General features: G+C 43.8%; 1 protein-coding gene across 1 annotated transcript in view; it reads right to left on the reverse strand.

Annotated features, from left to right (window-relative positions):
- The window catches only part of T265_00364 (hypothetical protein), a gene marked incomplete at both ends in the record, with an annotated part of 29,758 nt that extends 13,700 nt beyond the window's left edge, over positions 1–16,058 (reverse strand). The window contains 3 exons of the mRNA XM_009164109.1: positions 4,017–4,121; positions 12,507–12,642; positions 15,968–16,058. Of these exons, the coding sequence (XP_009162373.1) occupies positions 4,017–4,121; positions 12,507–12,642; positions 15,968–16,058 (332 nt within the window). The remainder of the gene's footprint in view (positions 1–4,016; positions 4,122–12,506; positions 12,643–15,967) is intronic.
- Positions 16,059–23,705: the final 7,647 nt, after the last annotated feature.

The following is a 23,705-nucleotide window of genomic DNA, read 5'->3' on the forward strand; positions in this document are numbered from 1 at the left end:
TGAACACCTGATCGGTACAGATGTTACCCACGAAAAAATAACTTTAAGGGGCATTGGAATATCCTACTGACGAATTTTATTTGGAGGAGTGCACGTGCTCCGTCTCCAGTGACTGGCTACTGGAAGTTAGCTTGTATTGGGCTATTTCGACCAGTTGTATCAGAGAGCCGCACAGCTTTTACCCTGACGACATCTGACCATATTTAGCATCACTATATCTCTAGAAGTAGGTTCGGAAGTAAATTCCCAACGTTTTTGACCCTGTGCTTTAAGTTCACCCCACTTTTGGGTTCAGTACCTACATGTGATGTAGTTGTCCATTTCTTCGATCCACTTTGTTAATTTGACGTTGAAGATACCGAGTCAGACCTTGTGCTGACCTTGTGCACGTGTGACTACCTCATGCGCTCGAACCTGCTTTGCTCGGACTGTTTGCTTGTTTATAATCCACTCGTTGCGGATGAGTATCTAGCTCCCAGGCTTGCATATTTCTGCATCGATAGCACTGTATAAAAATTCATTCATGACTGTTTTTCCTACTTGCGTGTTAGTCGAAGACACCGCTTTCGTTTTAACGATCCGAGTGAGCCTTTTCATTAATCTTTGTCATACAAAGGTTTACTAATGAAAACCTAGCGACTGAACATAGAGATCGCACCCCAGTCAACTATCAAAACATCCATAATGATTGAGAACTCGGTAAATATGGAATTACTGCACATTGACTTTCCTCTATTCTTGGCGCAGTCTTCAATCTGTGTGAAAGGTTTATGACGCTTTCCAAAAACGGCTGCTGTTCTCATCACCTGATATGAACCATCATTTTAGTTCAGTTGGCTCAAATTGACGTCAGTCCACTAGTGTCTTAAGGCAGTACAGGAGCTTCGCTTGCAACAGCGGTCGTTCGGCGTGATAGCTGACTGTTAAACTTGTCATCACTTCTACTTCCACTTCGGGGTGAGGAAGCTGCTTCGGTAACCAGAAGAGTCCTTCAAGCTCCCTGACAGAGCCACCCTACTAAAGATGCTCCCTCGTGGACTACTTCACGAATAATTAACTCATGTATGGTTCCGTCGTACGGTACGTGGTATATGTAACTGACATATCGCACCTGCACTCCTGCGCGGTAATAGTCGCCAGTCATTTTTGTTTTCCGACGGGGATTTAATGACGTTACAAAGAACTCACGTCTAATGACTTCAATGAGATATCGACTAGTACGACCTTCTCTTAGAAAAAATTACCCTGAGTTCATAATGAACCTCTGTGCGAACAGTAAGGTCAGAACTCTAGAACAAAATAGAACGCATTCGCCCTCAGAACCAAATTTCCATCGATCGCTTGCCAATTCACTTTTCCTGATTTTTAGGAACTAGTAGAATACTAAACATTTGACAGCAACTGTCGAAGGGTTTTCAGCAACCTTATGGGTAGTGTTCAGTCAAGAAAGTATACCGCGATACTCCGCATATCGCACCAATTGAAACCTCTGTTCACCACAGTGAGTTGAAGAATAGCATACACAATAGATATAGTTAGGATTTAGTCGGATGCCCCGTTAAAACTATATTGGTGTGCAAATGAATATGGACCGCCAAGTTCAAGTAATTTGGGTTCAAGTAGAACATAAGGTTGACACGGAAACCCGGGGACTGCGCCTACCTGATGAGCCCCAAGAAGGGCAAAACAGGTCGTGGGCTGTCGATGGATTTTCAGCAACCTTATGAGTAGTACATTACAAATAATTTGGGTTCTGTTAGAACATGGGATTGACGGAAACTCTGGGATAGTGCCTACCTAATGAGCCTCCAACAAGGGCGAAAAAGGTTATGGGCTGTCAAAGCGTTTTCAAAAACCTTGTGAACAAGGTGTCTTCAAGAAAACAAGCAGCACACTAAAACTGATATCAACGCTTTGAAAACGCTCAGGGAAATCATATACGAGGACGTGCCTATGAAGGACAAGACACAATCAAGCGTGTCGGGTATTCAACAGTAGCGCCAGTCGGCACATGACTAACCAACTTGCGTAGTGACACCTCAGGAATTTCACTGAAAGTGCCTTCTGTAACACCACTTAAGCTAGTTTACAGGTAACCGGGGGACAAAGTGCCACTCACATTTTTCTGTTTCAAGTCTCTAAATAGAATGCGAATTCACTATTCACTGTCGTTTGAATAGTCGTCCTCCTGTCCCGGCGCAATCCATCACTGAGTGCCTTGTTCTTGAAAGATACGTCATACCACTTGAAGGAATAATCACACAAGTACGTTGAATTGATCGCTACCGCCTCGCTAACATTCCAGATCAATCATAAAACATAAACCGACTTTCATGTTCGCGTGAAAATCCTGGACTCTACATAGTTCTGAATGGCCTAAAGTATATATCAGATCTCTCGTTTATCACTCATCGAATACACACCTTTCGGCATCGTTGACTACGAACAACATCAAGTTGTGCGACAGCGGAGTGCCGGTGAACTGTGCTCTGGCATCTTAACGCGTTTTTGCCTATCACCAGTGAACCTTACTGATTTCGTGGGCCTTGTATAACAGGCATGAGGAAAGAACACCCATAAATAGCAATAAGATTTTGGCGCTGTCAGAATTTTATACCAAGCTGATGTAAACCCGAGATAAAACGCCTGCGAACACTTTGAGACTGTTCCATCCGTGACTGGAATCGACACTACACATTTCCCAGTTCTGTAGGAGAATTGAAATTCGAATCTTTGGGCAAAGCAATTGAATTTTAAACCCTGTGTTAGTGGTATGGTTAATTCGCACATAAACACAGTATATACATGCATTCATATCACGTCCTGATGTTAAAGATTTACGATACGCTTTGGTTGCCTGATAAGCTGCGAATGGCGATGAAGAGCAAAGCGGAGGTTGTGTTACTTCTCAAATTTCCGGTGTGAAATCAGGTTGCAAACTTGTGTAAGCATTAAAATCTACTCGTTAAAAAAGCCTACGGACTTGGCCGTGCCAGTCATGTGACATGCAAGGTGAACGTCTTACCACCACTCCACAAAAGCAGGCTGGTCACACCTGAAATTTCCCGTCTGAACTGTCGAACTTGTTTGCGCTTGAATGATGTGAGTGGCTCGCCCGACGCCACGAACGGCTATCCAGTGACTGTCCTAGCTGTGTCGTCCGATGGACTTGCCAGTTACGTCGCACCATGGGCGCCTGAATCCTGCAGGACGATTTTTGGTTCGTTGTAGATGGTTGCGAGATTTGTAGACCTTACACTCATATCACTCTCGTGTCCTGGTGGAATTATTCTGGTGAGTCCATGTCTAGCGTTTGAACCCCAGTACGGCCAAGAACATACCCTACTTATGAATAGCCAGATACTTGTTCCCAGCTTTCAACGATAAGCTGACTACTACCAGTATTTTGAGGGGAGCAGGACAGACTTGTGTTAATTGATACTCTACTCTACAAATGAGGTCAGCGTATGCTGCAAAGCCAGTGAGCATTGTACGGCCATTTACCCTTATTGAGGATCATCAGTACTGTGTAACTTGGCGGGGGTATTGGGCCCGCAGTCTTAGATGGAGGAGAGCCAGCGAGGTTGACACATGACGTGTCAGCACGAATTTTCAATCACATCAAGTGACTAAGTGTTGTCTGGCTCCTTGGGTGTGCGTCTTCGCATCGCCCGAGATCTGGTTCGGGAGCAGGAGAGGTTTAGTGGTTCCAATATGACGATGCTTGTCAAGGGGGAAGAAATATTTCTACAGGTCTTCATAACTTATTGGTACCAGATGTCAACACAAAACAGAAGTAAACTTTCGATCCATTGTGAAGTTACGAACTCTTCGAGGTGAGGAACGGATGATTTACAAGTTCGAAATTCTTTTTCAGCTTCCTGTCGTGCTCTCATGAACCAAGACATCTGTTTCAATATCCCAATCTTCCGGAGGTTCAACAAACGACTGACATGGTCATGCAACGGATAAATAAAGTGGAGCACAATAGTAACAGATGGGTGAGAAGAACCTACCATCTCAGTTCACTGAGTTCCTGACACAGCATTTGATTTTTCTCCTTCAGCCGTTCATAATCGGAGTGTTCGTTTTTGCAATAAGCCTTTTCACTGACCAGCATCCTTGAACAAAAAAGGACAGTAAAATAATAGATCTTCCTATTGATAAGGCACAACTGAGCACTCTGAAATGTAATCCAGAGGGACTATGCATTATGATACAGTCTATCGATTCAGTCTGTCGATTGATTCGAATACTGTTGGTATAAATAAAGAGTGATCATGCGAGAGGGCTCATTCAGATGGTTTAATGGGAGATGTTCTCTCCTGGGAATGGCCTTCAACAAATTGACGACAGGAGCAAATGACACCAACCGCTTTTGTTTAACACAAAAAGCACACTAACTGCGGGATTTCAACATTTAGCTCAATATCATTTGCCGCATTACCAAAGACATCCGGTTTTACAAACATCAATGAAGTGAAAAACAGAGAAGGATGGAACAATCGGATGATTCAGTTGTTCAGGGTCAAAGACTGGCAGATCGTCTGTTTACAGGGCTTCTGCGCTTGTAGGGTCAGTGGATGTGTTTGTCTACGGAGGTTTGACCGGATGTGAGAAGAATTGGGATCGTGTTACGTAACAAGATAGCAGGCACGGGCGTTTAATCAAGATGCTGTTACATAACGCGAATCCGAATATGGTCGCGGCTAGAGATATAGCACAGCTCAGGCAATATCCAGTGGATCAATATGCGCAGATATATCTCAAACAGACGACATGCCTCCATGGGACTAAATTCGACCTTGATCGATCGAATAATGTGATTGGTTCCACTCTTCGCCTATACTGTACAATTGTCTCTAACACACAGACGAAAGAGGTTAAACTGAAATCCCAACATACCAAAGCCTATCCTCTTCCGCGTTAGCCAGAAGTCTTCCTGAAGTCATCATAGAATGAATAAAGTTGCGTTCAGCTAGCACTGAAGCAGGCACTCTCAACGGTATAGACAACCGTGGGAGATATTCATTTGTACGTTCTCTGTTGTGACCTCTTCTGAGAGGTCTCTAGGTAAATTTCTTGTTTGAGGGACGTTGGATGCGTGTCTTATGGCCCACATCGTCGCGGGAAGCAGACATGCGGCTACAAGCAGCGCACAACAAGGTCTGATGCCCGGAGTTACTGGGATCTCTGTGAACCAACTGCACACTGCGGACCACCCAAAAAGTTCGGAATTTGGGGGAAGCAACATGTTACATTGTGATAAAGATACAAACAACATTTATACGTTACGTCCTTGCGGTGCAGGTTTATCGGAACTGACACGCTGTTACAACAAGTTGACTAATTTCAATAAGCATTTTAGCTGTAACTGTGCTCTAGTTGATAGACCTCACAGGGACATTGTGTGTAGTTTTTTGAGAAAGCCGAGTCAAAGAATAAGACATGTTCTGGACCCAAATGTATCAGGTTATCTTACCTTTTTAATTCCTCCAATTCCGAATACAGGTGTTGCGTTTCTCGCTGCCGCGTTTCGTGGCTTCTACGCAGCTCCGTCTGTGACTGTTCCAGTAGGGAGTTCTGATATCTACCGTAAATAGATACTCTATGCGTTATCGTTTTTCGCAATACGTTTTGCGTACATCAAGACATTAGTGAGCTTGTGACCATGACATGTATGACTGTACGATTGCTAACACAGGTGAACTCTGACAACCAATGCAAGATTTCTTTCTGTGGGATGGTCACCACATGTGAGTGCCAGGATGATTGTCAGGTCTTTTGGTATGCGGCGATTGTTGATCTACAAGCACATCAAACAGTGGTACGCACTTGAACACAAAGAGCTTTGACAAACACTAACACTTGATGTCTGTGTATGGATTTCACTACGTTTGAAATCCCCATGTAATAACCTGTGTTGCAGATGAGGTATCGTCTTCTTCAACCACAGCTTTCGCTCTCATGAATTTCAGTCTCCAACTCCTAAAGTTTATTCGTAGCAGTTCAGTGGTTTGTTTGCTGTGGCACGTCGCACCTATTTACCATTGGTTTGTAGCGCATGCAATTTCAAACAAGGCCGATTTTTCATTCATCTTTGTAAAAAAGCGTACACTGACAAAACACTATATGGTTTCACCATGACTTGTTTTGACGACACTTCCTCTTAGAGGAAGCACTTTCGGTAACATCCAAGTAATTTCCCAACAGGAATATTTCGTCGTTAAAGAGGACCATATAGCGTAGTTTCTGCACCAGATTAATGAAACTTCACCTGCACCCAGGTGTGTGAAACAATTCCTGTGAGGACCGGAGGGGACTTGAATTAACGCAACGACTTACCACGAAAACGTGATCCCACTTAACGAAGAAAACAAAAATAAGTTTTCAGAACACGAGAGGCACTGCTGTACGGTGAGTCTCTTTATCCCTTCCTCCACGTCGTATTCCAACCTCACATTGAATGACTCTGTGTACATATCCAGGGTTAAATAACCGGCCAACTTCAGTAAAACAAATTTCCCCACTATAGTGAGATGATACATCAGGTGCTCTTATGACGCAAACTGGGATGCTAACCAACTCGAATTTCAGATCAATGAACAATACAATGAACAACAAAGCGGAAGGCGTGCTTTCTCTCTAATCCTGGTTCGTTTTCTTGGAGGAAAATTGCGCGAAAAAACCCCACCCCCTGGAATCGTTTCCTTAGTGGGGGTTACTCCAAAGTATCAACGGGTGATTCAACTGAATCCAGCTGACTCTCTCCTCTAAAATGACGCCTAATGTGCTGCACCTCATGTGGCCTCCTCCAGTTTCATTTCGTATGATATTTGATATATCGCAGTAAATTGTCTAGATGGAACACGCTATTCCTCGGGTAGGTGAAAACTCTTCAAGGGTTCGCGACTGACTACATCCTACTTGAGGCAGCCCTCGAGTTGCCGTCAATCGTATGTTCTAATTAAGCTCAGGTAAGACACGCGAACTGCACTCATTCGCAAACTATGTTGGTTTTGACAGGAAACTCAGCTAAATCCAGTCAAAAGCGTTGTCCCTTATGGGACGCCTACTGGCAACACTTGCACACAAACCCTCCTTTATGTGGCTACTAATAATGAAATATTTTGTCATCTTTTCTCAGACTGGCTACGTTTACTCATCCAATTAAATTTTGCGTTTATTATGAGACACCCTGTAGAATACAAAGTTGGCTCATCTACCTGAACAAGAAGGGCAAAGCCGGTCATGGACTGCGGAAGCCTCTTTGAGCAACCTGACACGCAGTGTATTACCCTGGGAGGTTTAAAGAACTACCTTCACGAAAAATGGTGATGAGGCGAGTGATCCGGGCCTGAAATAATTAGCGGTACAATGAATATGTTTGTAATTTGTTATAACTTGAACATCGTCTGCAATCATCATACTAATTCCGGAAGCTTCATTACTCTCACCATAGCTCATACCCATCGGACGATTCGTTAGGCCGTATTGTGCCTGAATCATTCCCAGGCAATTTCATCCCGTAAAGATTTTTATAGAGTGGGAAATTTCACCATAAGATCTGCAGACCCATACCAAGTCTACTGATTTGCTCAAGGCTATCAAATAATAGATAAAAATCGAGGTAAGTGTCTATCCGTCAGCCATGGTATGCGGGGATCGGGCCGTTATCCATAACAGAGGCAATCCCAAGCCACTCGTCCAATCCTACCTTGGCGTTCAAAAGAAGCTAATGCAAACTTTAAGCTTTTGAGTATCCACAGTAAGTCGTTTATCCTAGTTTGCTTCCGGCAGTGATGCCACCCTTGTTGAGTTAAGTCATTATCCCCTATTTCCACTTTGTAAATGCAGAAATGGGTGGCGTTCGTATTCGTTGTATAAACTACGATATATAGGTCAGAAAATAGGTCTTGTACACGACGTATTCTGGTGTGGCTTGCGCTAGCAAGATTGGACGTTAGAGACATGTCAGTCCTTGTTTGATGCATGCGCCAAAATTTCGCTAGCCACGAAATGTCACTACATGTACCGTCTAACTGTCCCAGCAGGACATTATCATCTTCCGTCAAGTATTGCATTTATGCCTGTGATGATGTTTAAGTAGCGAGTGTTCGAAAATGACTTTCATTTGTCCACTTCGGGACATGAAACCTTACGTTGCCTTCTGACAGTGAACCATTTGTTCACATCACACTTCTCTTACAGATTTGTAACAAGCTAGTTGTGTCCTCAACTGAACTAACTGCAAGTCGTAGAAAAATATACCGGTTTTTCAAATGTATCGATTGCACAACACTTCAGTCCTATTTAAAAGACAAACTGCTATTTGTGAATACAACTTTCACTTGCCTATTTCAGAGTTCCGACGGCGTGGAATTACTAACACAGTTGGATGGTTTTTCTCTAAGAATATGTTAGTGGAGATCCGGTATGCATTCCTCTTATTCTGTCTATTTCGTTCATTTATTTGCATTCTGCAATGCGGATCCTAGTAAATTTTGATCTCATTCGTATCCGTTCGATATCCATCGATCTCTTACATTACCTATTATCCGCAGTTCACCCAGAAATAGAATTCGAAAACTGTTGGGTGCTGTTCCGACACCCACTGTAAACCGTGCTGTCATATAGTGAGTCTTAGAGATCGAATGCTCTTATGAAAGACCGGACTGGTCTAGTCCAAAGGCATATAGGTTATTTCAGAGTAGGGGACTCAATTAACAAACATTCCTATACATCTGGTCAAAATCGACTCGTGCCTTTATTGGACAGGTGTCGTGTTCATTGATTTGCAGTCCCTCAAAAGTTCCAGGCAAAAATGTACTGAAAAGCGGTAAAGCGTTTCCGAAAATCGAACAGTCCAAATATGAATCTTGCCTTCGGCCTCTTCTACATAAGTGAACTCTTCAGAGTGTAGCTGATTTGTTCTTTTTGGTTCAGTGATTTTGAATGTCCCTGAAAAAAGCGAACTGAGGTCTCGCGGGTCCTCAGATTCGAGCAACCAGCACTCGCTAGCTTCAAAATATGAGTACCTCTCTTCTCTGTGTAATGTGCTACCACCTAGTAGCAGACCCTATAATGTACGGTCGCAAAACTGCGTTTGGCTGTGCGTTGCGTCTCCATTTTTACTAATTGTTCTAAGGACTTTATGCTTTTCAGTACAAGCTGAGGTGCTACTTTCTCCCATCTCTGGTCCTTTCTTCTGTATCAAAGAGTTTTCCGGAGCGCAGATCTCCGTGAGTCAATCAGCAATGCGTAGTACAACTGCTGTATACAAGTTGAATGCAATGCTACCAACAGACGAAACACAAAGTGGCCATTGGTGTCATAGGGTATGTTTCCATACACGAACAGACGGTCCATACAAAATGAAACCCAATATTATGGCCTGTCGAACGCAGTTTTTCGATTTTATCCATTTTCTTAAGTCTGAATGTGGCTATGTGATGATATTCGGGATACAGTAGATGAAGAACAATTGTTTTTGACACCCAGGGCCGGAAAATTCACCAATGGTTTCACAGCTAATTGTTGGTAACCGAGCGTAATAACTGGCGTAATATCTACAAAACAGTCGTTTTAATCGGCACTTTTCAAACATTGATGTAAAAGACGCAAATAGAAGAAAGCTGGATTAGTTTCCACAGCTTAATCGACGGTGGACTGTCCTCCCTACTTGGCACCAGCTGAATCCGTGACGCAGACAGAGGCTCTTAAACGATGTCGCAGAGCCTGTAATTCAGGGAACCTCGGATTTCTTATTGTCACTTTTCAAGTGCGGCAATATGATACACAATGACTTAACGCTATAATGATAAAGCCTTTATACTGATCTGTTCAGGACGAGGATAGTCAACCAACGTCGCAGTTCTAGTGGCCCCGGTAACGAATGCCACTTACTGCAAGGGTCTCTGAGCATGCAATGGTGATCAGCTTACCAAATGTGCTTGCAAACTGGGCTATTCAGCACGACATTAACGTCAAGTTCACACTGAAAACCCCAAACCTCATTTACGGCAATCGAGCAACAGAAATATGGCCTTCAGCTTTCTATGGAATCTAGGCTAAGCTAGGAAGGATGATCCAGTTCAGTAGTGGTCTCCGTCTACCTACGGAAGAAAATTTTTCGGATTATTAGTGTGTGAAGGCGTCCTTTGTCTACGGCGTCTGGCCGCTAGTACAAGCACGATGGAAACTTGCATGGAGTGGAGTAAGCGCAGTATGGTCTGTTCCCAGGAAGTTTCCGTTGAAAACTCAGATGCTACCAGAATTTCATCCATTTACTGGAGCCAGTCGCTTTTCGGGTGAACTACTGCAGTCGAATGAGTAAAAGCTTCTTTCCCAATCTAGTTCTAGTTAACTTAGACGTTGCTGGCTTTTCACACACTGATGAATGGTGAGATATTGGACAGGTCGAACGTTGGCTGCCATGCCAACCGAAGGAGGCACCAGGCCTGAGATGCTGCCGAGTCTAGACAGAAGCAGTCGACATGCCGGGGTAAAGCTCGAACCACGGACCTTCCTGGTAGCAAGTCCGTACCTTTAACCACCGAATATCTCGAGCTCTAGACAGGTTGAAAGTTAATGGACGATGACTAATTGTATCCTGGGGTTTACAGGTAGGCATGGTCACTCGTGCTTGAAGTTCTGTCTAAACCACTTGCTAATTACGTTACGTAATTGTTTACCTCCCTATTCCCCAGGCTAATTCATTACCCTTCCTGAGACTGCTCAGGTTTCAAGGCCGAACTGGTCTATGTTATGCAAAGTCGACCCTATATCAGCCGTTTTTCTATAGTCGATTTGTGCACATTCATTTGGTGGGCTTTTTGTTGAAAATTTGTCCCACTTTGAACCGAGCAACATTTTCCCGTCTACTCTGTCCAATAGCACACTGCCCTTTCTGTGCCATGTTGTGTTGCTAACTGCCCAAGGTTCAATCTGGCCGTAAGCTTATCGCTAATTTTCCTCAAAATTTACTGTTAATATCTTATAGAACTATCTATCTATAATGTCTGCCCACGTCCAATTCAATATATTGTTCACTGCCCAATTGCGACTACTAAACACATGCAGGCGAAGTTCGTAGAATTCGCGAATATACACTCATTTGCAAACTAATTTGGTTTTTCCAGCGACTCAATTAGAACCCAGCTGAATCTGTCTTTGGTGATGTTCTCAGGCAACTGAATGTGCTGCACCAGGCTGCCTCATGTTTCAGTCGCTACGATATTCGAGATATCACGATACATGTATACCTTTGTAATGCACTACTTATAAAGTTGCTGACGACGGGCTGTCGACGGATTTTCAGCAACCTTATGAGTAGTACATAGGTACATAGTACACATTAGGTTTCGCCGCAGTTAGAACTGACCGTCCGTCGGCGAATTAGACTACACGTTACCTGTCAGATAGGAAAATTGATCGTGCGTTTAGGCTAATTAACCAAGTCCTTACTTTGAGATCTTGGCCTTAGCACAGGATAGTACACAACTAATGCCGATTTTTTATGACCTTATCCGAATCCTAACTTTGCCTTTTTCGACATAAAATAGGCTTACTTAGACAATCCTTAACGGTCTGTACGTCGCGATATTCTGGGAAGTCGAATCGGCTGTCAACTGTCTCTTATCTCACAAGCTAAGGTCGCTAGCTCCAAGGTGTATCAATAGCACGAACGAAATGTGGTCAAAATTATCAGTTTAGCCAGCCAGTTGACCTTAATCGGAATGTGTTTGGCTCATTACCATTCAACTATCTACTGAATACCTGTTGTTCTGATCCTTGCAGACATTGGCTTTACGCTCATTCTTATTGACTGTCTGTAGGAGCACCATAATTATTCTGCTTGATGAAATTCATCGATATACTGATTGCGATCTGTAATACGGTAAATGAACTGAGGTCACGCGTGTACGTGTGCACGTATGTCTGTGTGTACGCGCACGTGCGTGTACCCGTGCAGTTGTTTTTGCGTACTGAGCACCTTTGATCTCGTGGTCGTAAGCGATCAAAACTAAATGAACCAGCTGAGACTCGTCGATAGCGCAGAGCTGGTGGCCAACAATACCTCACACTGACTGGCTGGAAACCCAAGTCAACAGACACACGGGCGTCCAATTGCGTTTTGGTTTTGGCACCGCTATTTACTGTGGGGCAGCTTGTCATAAGCTTTATCCTAACCTAAGTCTGTTGACAAGTAAACCAATTTAAATCGATATAGTGTAAACAACTACGTTCTCGTTCTTCGACAGTCCACGACCGATGTCGCCCTTCTGAGGCTCATCACAGGCGCATCCCCGGGTTCCCCTCAACCTTTTGTTCTAATTGAACCTAAATTGCACGAAATTAGCGGAATCGGTCGCTTTCTATTATAGACAAAATAAGCATTGTCTGACTGTGAGGCGTAATTAGGAGGAGACTCAAAATATAAAGTTTCATATGGAGAGAAAGCAAGGAAATCACACTGGTCAGACCGAAAAAACTCTCCAGCCTACCTCAAATTCTCGTTTTCCATACGATATTGTTCAAGCATCTCTTCGGTTACAGCAGCCATTTTGGTGTCTTGCTCACTGGGACCGACACCTTGACTTTTGACAGAGGGTTTGTTCATGTTTAGGTTTTCTGGACGCACTTTTAAAAAGGAATAAAAGGTTTGTTTTCTTCAATGAAGAGAACGCACTGGTAAAACGAACAAGAATACGGGTTTTCAAGTATACGCGCGACGAACATTATTGTCGACCATCGTTTGCTGTTTAAAAGAGAATAACATAGTTACGCCGGCGTAAATGAAAGAGCAAACAGACTTGTTCGCTTTTCGGTCTATTTCGGGATGAAGTTTATGCCCCCCATCTTGCTTCAGGACAGTTTTTGGAGCGATGAAGTTACTGAGTTGATGGCGGGGCTCTGGACCGTGCATGACCAGCTGTGTATGGTTGAAACCACAGTTGACCCGTTCTAATGGTACATGATCTATGCACCTTCAGAAAACCCATTATTAAACCTGTGGACCTTGTGCGTATGAGACGACTTAACAAACGCTCACGTGATAGGACAAGGCCACCACGTTATGAAGTAGTCAGTCATTAACGGTCGCATGGTGTTAAAGTAACCCAGAACCCTCAGAACCTTCCACATTTACGCTTTTCTTGGAAGCGTTGTCTCTTGGGAGGCGACATATGCTCTGAGACATATTTGCGGTACCGCTGAAGTACAATACGAATCTTGTGAATCGGCCTACACAAGAGAGTGGTTGCAATAATTTAAAAGAGAAAAAGTTAGAAGTGTAGAACGAGTAAAAGAAAGGAATCTTTGTCATTGAGCGCTGTGTCCAGCGCGCCTTCGGGGCTTGTGTTCTGAGTCTCGTTAAATTAGATAAACTATTCGGAGGGTGAAAACGTGAAAGATACAGGGCGCCATTATTATACGACTTCACTCGGTTACTTGTGATTTCTACGATAGACTGCTCCTCATTCTGTCGTACAATTAGCCCACACCTTGGATACAAGGCTTGTCATAGAGTTACCTGTAACCTTAGAGTACCAACGAAGTATTCTTAAAGCCTGTCTGTAACTCAACGCATGTTTTTCAGGTTTAGACACGAGCCATCAATGGCTATCTACTTCCAGTAGGATTGTGCCTATAATGCGCCGTAATCCTGGCGAAAGCCGCACTTTTCAGCACCATCTTAGATAGTGGTGTCGGAACCAGCTTCCTAAGGCTGTTGTCCCGAGAAAGGCTGGTAAGGTGTAGTGTTTCATTAGATAAGCACAGATAAGCGTAGATAAGCACAACCACCAACCCATCGCTACGCTTCACCACGCTCCCCTACAACGCACTGATGATATCACCTCGATTGGTGATAAACTGTTTACAATCAAATCGCCCAGCTCAACGAACAAACCAACGACCATCTATGATACCTGAGCTACCAACATTCTCTTCTAAAGCAGATAGGATCATGTGAATCATATTTTGATGCAGTTCTGTGTTTCACAGTGCCCATCTCATTGACTGGATAATTCATATCACCAGTAGTTTTACTAAGGAAGTTCTGCTCTAAATTGCCACTTCGCATCGATTCGTTAGCTTTGATGGCCTTACTTGTGTCCAGCTTAACGGTTTTTGGCTAGAACCCCCTTTAATGTCACCGTGGCTGAGCTGCCAAGGCCGTGGGTTTGTGTATGTAATAGGTGATAGGTGCACAAAATACACACCTTGACGTGGATGACCAGGCTGTTGTCCTTTTGGGAGCACATCTCTTGGAAACAGGCAGGCTGTCTCTCGTGGTGCAACCAAAATTGAAACAGGGTCACTTTGCTTCTTCCTCCAAAGTACACTCGTTTTTGGGAAAGGAGAACAGATCTCTAGTTATATGCACATGTACACTAATGTATCTCCCTTTTTCCGTTCCCGAAGACTTGGAATTCTGACGGCAAGGTCTAGGATGTCCCGTACAGTGTGTTATCACACCATTCGGTCGGATCATTTACTAAGAAAAACAGCTGTCACCCGGAACGATTACGAACCGCTTCCAGTGATGTTAGTTAGACTCATGCTGGTGCTCATTGTGAATGCTGAAGTGTGAATGGATTTTTCACTGTAGCTTCACTGACCCCAGGCGGCCCCATAGTCTAAACCGAGTCTAAACTGAAGAGACTCTCAGTTAGTATTCACAAGGTGTTTATCTGATATTGCCCATACAAATGTCCTGCGATCATCAGTGTCATTCCTAGCACTGACCTTTGTTTGAATACACTAACTTCATCTTCTTCACTATTTGCAAACGGCATTCGGAGTAGTGGTCGAGCACAGTTAAGCGAGAAATACCGCCAACTTTCAGACGGTTACCACTAAGGTAGAACAAGATGTTTGATGACGATCCTACAACACCTCCGTTAACCGACTGTCGTTCAGGCGTCACACAATGTCAGAATGCCTGCCAGACTATGTTTGTCATGCAATCAGGCTACTCTAGACAACCTTAGGATCAGGTTCTAAACAATAATTGGGTGAACGGGTCGATCGTTACCACTGCGACACACTGATTGTCACAGTGTGTGATCGTCACAGTGTCCTGACGAACAATAGGTAAATTGGAAACTGATCCATAAGGAAGAAGGGCATCGGAATAGTGTGCAGCTTCTCATAATTGTCGATCGATGGAGATGTTATTCTAACCATCAGCATAATGAAGATAGAATCTGGTTATCAGAAAGGGAAACAAATTACCATACTTTGAGTTAGGATAGGATTCAAGTTAGGATACACCGAAGGGATGATGGAAGTGTGCTCATTTATGTGGTTCCCAATCCTCCGCGCTGATGGTAGAATTATATCCATAGTTCCGAGTTTAACTAGTAGAAAGCAGTTCTGTGAGCGACTTCGAATAGATTTCACTGCCTACTTAAATACTTCTATTACGGACCAGTTTGAGATTGTCATATTTGAAGGCAGCCTTGTGAGTGTCTCAAAAATAATCGTTTAGCTGTAAGCATCCTTTCTGTGTCTAGCTGCCATGCCACCAGATGGAAGCACGAGGGCTGGGATACTGCCAAGATGCCCAAGCCTAGATACGAGCAATCGAGATGCAGACCTTCCGGTCAGTAAATTCGCTCTCTAACCACTGATCCAATCTCGCACTGTGAGTATCCAGCTCCAGACCTGTTGTACAATTTCAAAGGTTACTTGACTCCTGGGTTGGCTTTTTCGGCAAGATGTGACGTTAATTCATAATCGATATAAAGGCAATTGTTAGGGCGCGATGTTTATCGATTTGCATCAGCGATCAAAAGGGACAAGTAAATGAACATGACATCAGATTGGTGATGCACATGTAGGTTGCGTACATACTGCCTTCCCGGGATGCTAAAAATAAAACACGATACAGTCTTTCGTGCAACAAAACGAAATATAGAGCAATATATGTCACCTAGCGGATGGAAGGAAGAATGCTTACCTGGTGTACCGCATCGGTTATGCACTAATTCACACATGTTCCTGTTTTCTGCCCATAATCGTTGGACTTCCTGTTGAAGTTGGCTAATCATCTGAAAGATGCCAAAATATGGTTGACACACTCAAATGTATCGAATCCAACAACAGATATTCCCCTTAAAACCAAAGTTTACCAACGACAGAACTTCCCCGTTGATCACATGGATGTCGTACTTCACTGGACCTGAACCACTATTGGAAGCATAAATTTCAGCGCCTGCTTTGCGAGTATACAAAATCCCAGGCCACTGGTATTGATTCAAAATGTTGATCAATGCGAAATCAGCGAATATCAGTTCCTCCCTTACTATTTTTCCCAAAAGACATGAGTCGAGTCCCCGAAGCACTATGAACTTTGCGCATTTGAGTACTGGAGATATGTAAAACGATCCAGTTAGAAAGAATCGAGCCATACATGTGGCGAAGCACATCAAGGCGAAAAATAATGACTTAATTTGTCTTATGCAACCACAATCACCTAGGTTGGTAGCAAACTGACCGAGCTTCAAGATAGAAGAAAATCATCGTAAGAAGGAGGTGGACTAACTTGAGGAGGAGATGAGATATTTGGTCAAACAAATTACGAAAAATGTGGGAGCAGAACGGTAACATTTTCGACAAACTTTCCAGTATTGTTTGGCGGATTTGTTTCCTAATGTCAAAAAAGTGCCAATTGCACCGAATTTTTCTACTACGCACCGTAAGTCAGTGGCTTGCAAGTGAACTTTCCTGTTACTGGATGAGCTGCATTGCTTCTGTCGACGGTATTTGTCCGTTTTTCTTGTTTATGTCTCGTCATTCAAACAGGCCCACCAGAATGTTGATTGGCCTTCAAATCTGTCTAAGTGCACGCTTTGTCGTAATCGAGTGTGGACATAGACCAGTGACAGAAACCACAAAAACACACGACTGTCCAAAAAACAACACCGTCAAAGTACCCGTTACAGTGGCATGTGCTACTGTCACGTGTTAAGTAGTTTTAAGGTCACATTCCGCTATCAAAGCTTCGCTCGACTCTCTAGAAGCAGAACCCGACGTCGATTTCCGTTCATCACTGAGGATTGTCATCACTAACAACGACAGAAGTACATCAGAAGTAAGTACTGATGCCTAGACGCTATGCTGTTAACCTTTGGCAAACGACAAAGGTGCCAAAATTCTACCTGAAGGGTCAACTACTTGTACCCCATCATTCATTAGAACCAGTAAGCGGCACATGAACACGCTTCACATCACATGATGAACTATAATCGGTGTTATTCTTTGCAATATGAGGTAAAAAATAGATACCTGTCTAGTGGTTGCAGCTTACTCCTAGATTTAGGTTTAAAACCACTATTGGGCTGGATCAACCAGGCTCCAAGCAGTTATAAAAGCAAGTATACGTTTATTCGTAATGCGGTACTCATAAGGTATCTGAAAATTCTTCGACAGCCCACGGCCGCTTTCACCCTTCTTGAGGCTCAGCAGGTAGGCGCACTCCCTGAGTTTCCGTCAACCTTATGCTCTACCTGAAACCAAATTGCACGAGATTAGCGAATTGCACTCATTTGCAAACAAATTTGGTTTTGTGAGAGACCCATCTGGAACCCAGCTGAATCTCTCGTTTGTAATGTTCACAGGAAACACCGCAAACGATTAAAACTCGCCAAGTACGAGTTAACTCATGCACCATCGAAGACGTCTTTCAAAACATGACCCTTGAAACATGTCGTTTTTCTGTTTACCTTTGACAAACCGTCAGGTCAGTGAATTTTTCTTGCTCGAAACAAAATAGTAGACTCTATGTAATGCTGGAGGTCACCCTTCTGAGGTAGGGAAATTGGACGCAAAATACACGATTTGTGCTCCCTCAACGAAGTGACCTATATTGACAGGAATCTCTGTTGGGAGAGCATCTGTCCTTCTCTTTCCCGTCTATAACAACCACTTTTGCAACTGATAATCTGACATATCACTGGATTTCCAGTGGATTACCGCATGTTGTTCTAGATGTCTCGGACTGATGGTCTTAGGTGAATGGGTAGGGACCAAAGCTAGGCTGTCTTCACGTCTTTTGTGTGTTCAGAAGACATAACAGTCGTCATTTTGGTCAAGCGCTCCGAAGCGGAGCAGGTGGGAGGGTGGAGGGAATCGTCGTTCCATACCCAAAGCAGCAATTTTATTCGCAATGACCTTACAAGGGCGAGTGACAGCCGATTAAACCAGGATCTTTAAAACTGTGTCCGGTTGTCATGTTTCTTTCCGGCACATCGCAGCGTCCAGAACAATCGACCAACTGTTTCCTAAATTGGTTCCAAGCTTTTTCCATCAAATTGGAGAACTGAAGAAATTTTCTGAATGGACACTCAGCTGACCCGCAACCTAGATGGCCAACACATTGAAAGCACCAAAGGTCTCCTCAGGTTTCACAACAACTATATGTCAATTAGACCTACTGAAGCAGTCTGTTGGCCAATCGGCTTCAAAGTTCTCACTTCAAAGGCAGTGACGAACATGTTCTGATTAATGACGGCGGGTGTGAGCAATGACGAGTTGTTAACCATGTTCATGGGTTCAAAACTAACGTTTCTACAGCTATAGTCGATAAAACAGTGACCAGTAAGTAGAACAGAAGGGTATAGATAGCAATTAATAAGTATGGGGGTCCTTACCCTCTGCCGTATGCTGCAAGTGAAGCGAATAGGCTGATGTTGACAGCCGGTATGGTATTACATTATTGGTAATTCATCATTTCGCGTAAGGTAGTTCCAGGCTACCCGAAATAGTAGTCCAACTAAAGTACTCGGCCAAAATACAGGCTGTGAACATGAAGCATTGGTAACGACAGTGTAAAAGTCAGTAGATACAACAGAAAAGTCCCAGTGGCACTCGAGGAATCCAATAGCGTGATGAGAATCCCACTACTTTTAGTATTTATCCATGGTGTCACTTCCGAATTCTATGCTGTAATTAAGCTGGCACCTGTGTGCAGCTCGTAAATAAGTTCGAAGAAGCCGTCGAACTACAAGTATCATTGGAATCAACTGTGATGTGTAGCCGCTAATGGAGGACGGGAGAGGTCGATTAAGGGTTCTACAGGACACGAACGAGGATTGATGGGAAATATCTGAATAGATTTCTGTTGCGAAAAAACAGTCCCCTTCGTAATGAACTCCCCCCGATGCCATACACTGCATCACCAATAGTTTAAAGATTTACTTCAACTGATTGGTTAGGTCGGTTGTTTTGTCTGCTTGACTGGACCATTCGACTGCAAACGTTTAATCACCCTACCATTGGGCCTTATCAGCCTGTTCTCTGGCGTTCTGCATGTGGTCTGATTCCCACTAATCGCCTTATCATACTTACCTAGTTCAGTGGTTTGGCACTGATGTAGTTATGCCACAATCCGACTAGCTCCGAACTGAAACTGATATGTCCTTAGGCTTACGCAGGGATTTATTGGCAAAATTGTTTTCGTATTCATGTGCTCATGTACACGCATGGTGTGTAGGTTTTTTTTCACTGATACAGCGAAAAAAAGTTTCTATAACGATGTGTTACGCCAACAACTGGAGGCAAACGTTCCAATGGGAAGGGTTTTGTAGAGGGTATTTTATCCCTTGTGTGCCCATTAATTGAAGTGCATATTAGTAAAATCGGCGCACATAATTTTTAACCGTAAACAAGTGATGGTGATGGCCAAAACGGTCATCATAAATGGAGCACTGTAGGGCGATCGCGCCCTACAATTTTGCTCATTTTTCATCCGGCTCTTGAAGTTCCACCGGAAATTTTGCCCACCCCAGTCTACGCTGCTGACCACAACATCAAGGACATCGTCCGTATGAAGCTGAGTTCCATTTTGCTAGAATGACAAATCCATTCCCGTATGGAACAATGGGATCATGCAAGCAAACTAGAAATGAATTACTAATGACTGAAAACGAAGACCAGGACGGCATTTTCTCCCCCGCTCCAAACATGAGGTTTTCAGCTCCTAAAAAGCGACAATCCCGGACAGCGAGGGTGTGCGTGTGTGTGCGTCGGTATTTATCCTCGACACACTCGGCCGTCATCTCAATGAGGAGGTTTTGTGAACCACCAGTTTCCAAAGCACTGTACAACTGTCTAATCCTTATTGGGAATTATCAGCAATGTGTATCACATGAACTCGTAACCTCTCGGCTAGTAGTTGAAGACTGAACTGTTCGGTCATCAGCGGCTGATCAGCAGTGTGATTAACTCTCACTAGGCTGGATCGCTCCAAACATGAGGTTTTCCGCTCCTAAAAAGCGACAATCCCGGACAGCGAGGGTGTGCGTGTGTGTGCGTCGGTATTTATCCTCGACACACTCGGCCGTCATCTCAATGAGGAGGTTTTGTGAACCACCAGTTTCCAAAGCACTGTACAACTGTCTAATCCTTATTGGGAATTATCAGCAATGTGTATCACATGAACTCGTAACCTCTCGGCTAGTAGTTGAAGACTGAACTGTTCGGTCATCAGCGGCTGATCAGCAGTGTGATTAACTCTCACCTAGGCTGGATATAGCGCCACTCATTCTTCAGTCACCGGATTCACGTCACATGGTCACGTGTTGGTTGGCCGCTTAAGTGACAGCTTCTCAGTTAAAGAGTTTACTCGCTCGAATTATTCTTCTGAACTACTTTTTGCTGAAATCATGAATGTGACAAAACAGGGATATGGAAAGAGCTGGGCACGTCCGTGGATGTACCCCCGATGAATTATTTGTAATATCAATGAATTAAGGCCTATACAGACGACTTAGATCAGCCATAAATTGCGCATTTCGAATGTTCATACCAGAGCCGGTCTGGTCTCCAAGTAAGCCTTGCTCAAAAATCGTATTAAACGTAGCTACATAACACTCATTACTAAAAGGCTAAATAACTAGTTGCAGCTCGGGTACATTCTCCCACTGGTTTATCGCACTTCGACTGAGTTCTGCGCGAGAATCAGTCGCGTACGTTTGACGACTACTTTTATAGATACCAAAAGTTTGTCATCAGACTCGGGGTTACCGAATGTTAGGTGGTGACGACATTCATTGAATCTAACTCGACCTCCTGATAATTCATCCATTCATTTGCTTACTCCGTCTATGCACTTTTGATCTCCACTTGTTTTGCTTATCAGTACCCGCCACTCACCATGCCGCAAAAGCGGTCCCGTCCGACACTTGTTTATTAGCATGTGTTCGTGCGTCGATGTGCGCAGTTGACCTACTTACACATGCGCGTCCCGTTTGCTGAGCCTGTAACCACACCGCCAATGAGAGTCACGAGACTGTCGTCGGAAAGGAGGACCACAACTCATACCACTGAGTCAACATTCCGCTCACCGTTGTTCGGTGTGAAGGCGTTGACACTTCAATGTGCCGGCCAGTGACAGACTTGTGCCCTGGTTGGCACTAGAACGTGAAAAGTTGACGTTTGTTGTATACATTTGCTCACCCTTGTGTAGAAAGTGCCGTAGAATTTCGAACCCAATTCTTCCTTTTGGTATTTGGAATTGTCGAACACGTCATTCAAAGTCCTGTATTGGAAACCCCAAAAGTACTCAACACTGCTCTGTTGTATTCTATTCTGTTCTCAAGATATAGTCGTTGCGTTACTTCAGACGATTCACATGTGTCTTGACGAATCCCACACCAGCCGTCTAGAGCAACATGCAACAGAAGCTAATGTGACCACGTCGGAGAACTCAGAGGTAGGCTGTAGATTAAAAATAAGCGGCAGATCGATTATGAAGTGCATTGCCACTATAGTATTCTGGAAATGATTACCAAGCCTCCTGACCATTCACGAAAAATAACCCATCCTTTTTCGACAACCTTTCGAAATATGATACCTTTCTAGCCCGATCACGTTGTCGTTTCATCCCATTCCAGCATTGTGGTGGTGCACACCGAGGTGTGATTTATCACCAGATCGATCGTCATGTGGCCTGAAATGAAAACGAGTTGGTCGAGCTGCTCTGTGTAGCCTGCCTCTCATTATATGTGAGAACATGAATGAATTGAGTGTGATCTGGTAGTCACAAGGGATAGTTTTCATTACAGTAATGGTTTTTCATCTCCGCACAAATGAGGATAAATAGTCCACTATATTATTAGGCTGACTAGGCGTCTCACCATCATCTTTCTCAGCCCTGAATGGGTAACAAGCGGTGTCGTAACCAAAACACATGGTTCTTGTACCGTCTTTCGGAGCCAGTGTAACTTATCGTCAGGAGCTTCATAGCTTTGCCACCCCATGCGTGCATCTGTTCCACAAGAAAAAGAACTGATATGAACAACGGAGCCTCAGCTACTGGCGAAATGTCGAATTATTGGTAGCTCAGATGCGCTGATCGGTTGTAGATTAGGTGGCTGTCTGTCTGCTCGCCAAGCTTAGCAAGTCGCTTGCTGATGTGGAGACATCAGCAGTGCGTGGCTAAGTGCATGAATGATTTACACGACATTCAGCTGATCTTATCCTGAGAATACTGGGTCGAGCTAAGGATGTCACGTACTTAACACCTTTGGACCTTATCTTATATATATAAGATATAAACTTATAAACTTTTTCTTTTACCCAGGTTTTCCTACAGAAATTGTTGCTTTTCCATTCCTTTCAAGCTAGCGGTACACATCTGCATTCGATTGGAACTTGCTTTCTTAAAACCACTCTGTTGTCTCCTTTCAGCTATCCATCCTATCAGAACACGTTTTCGCTCTTGTACCAATCCTGATTATCTCCGGTAGACTACCATGAACCAAAACTTGGCGCCGTAAGATATTGAAATGCTAATCCAAACTGTACTGTCACATACACAGTGCCTTAGACCAGGAAGGGGCTTCGTGAGTTTGAGCGGTCTTTTCGAAACCCTGTAATAAATCATGGGAAGAATGCATCAGAGAAGTTCGTAGGGTTGTTGTTCAATAGTGCTTCAATGCCACTCTTATGTAAAGCGGAAATGCTCATGCACAACGGGCTCTGGAGATATATTGGGGGGTTTCCCGAACTACTCACGAGTAGATAAATATTGACGTGGAACTAGTGTGAGAAACAGACGACACCTTGACCGAATCACCGGATACCACACAAACTCTGTATTTCCTCGCAAGTCATACATTACGCATTCTTAGTTTTTCATTTCGAATCTCATGTTCTGTCCGCCCCCATCTGCGCCAAACTTGCGTGTGTACGCAATAGCTAAAGTATGTACCAATGAAATCATTCCAAGGTCACGTCGAAATCCAATCTCCCTCGCACTATTTCTACGCGAAGGTGAGTAGGACAGACAAATCATACTAGTATACGTTCGAAAAATGCAGAGTCATTGGGGTGTTTCGGTGTATGAAACAAGGTATGTATGGAGGCGAACAGAAACTCAGAGAACGGATAAGTGATCGTGGCTAAACTGTGGGCTAGTGAAAGTGATCCATAAACGATAGTCTGGTTCATTCACAGATGGGATCAAAAGCGGTAGCAAAGAAGAGTGTGACATCATGGGAAGAATGCATCAGAGAAGTTCGTAGGGTTGTTGTTCAATAGTGCTTCAATGCCACTCTTATGTAAAGCGGAAATGCTCATGCACAACGGGCTCTGGAGATATATTGGGGGGTTTCCCGAACTACTCACGAGTAGATAAATATTGACGTGGAACTAGTGTGAGAAACAGACGACACCTTGACCGAATCACCGGATAC

This window comes from Opisthorchis viverrini, assembly GCF_000715545.1.
Source record: "Opisthorchis viverrini unplaced genomic scaffold opera_v5_3, whole genome shotgun sequence".
Lineage (NCBI taxonomy): Eukaryota > Metazoa > Platyhelminthes > Trematoda > Opisthorchiida > Opisthorchiidae > Opisthorchis > Opisthorchis viverrini.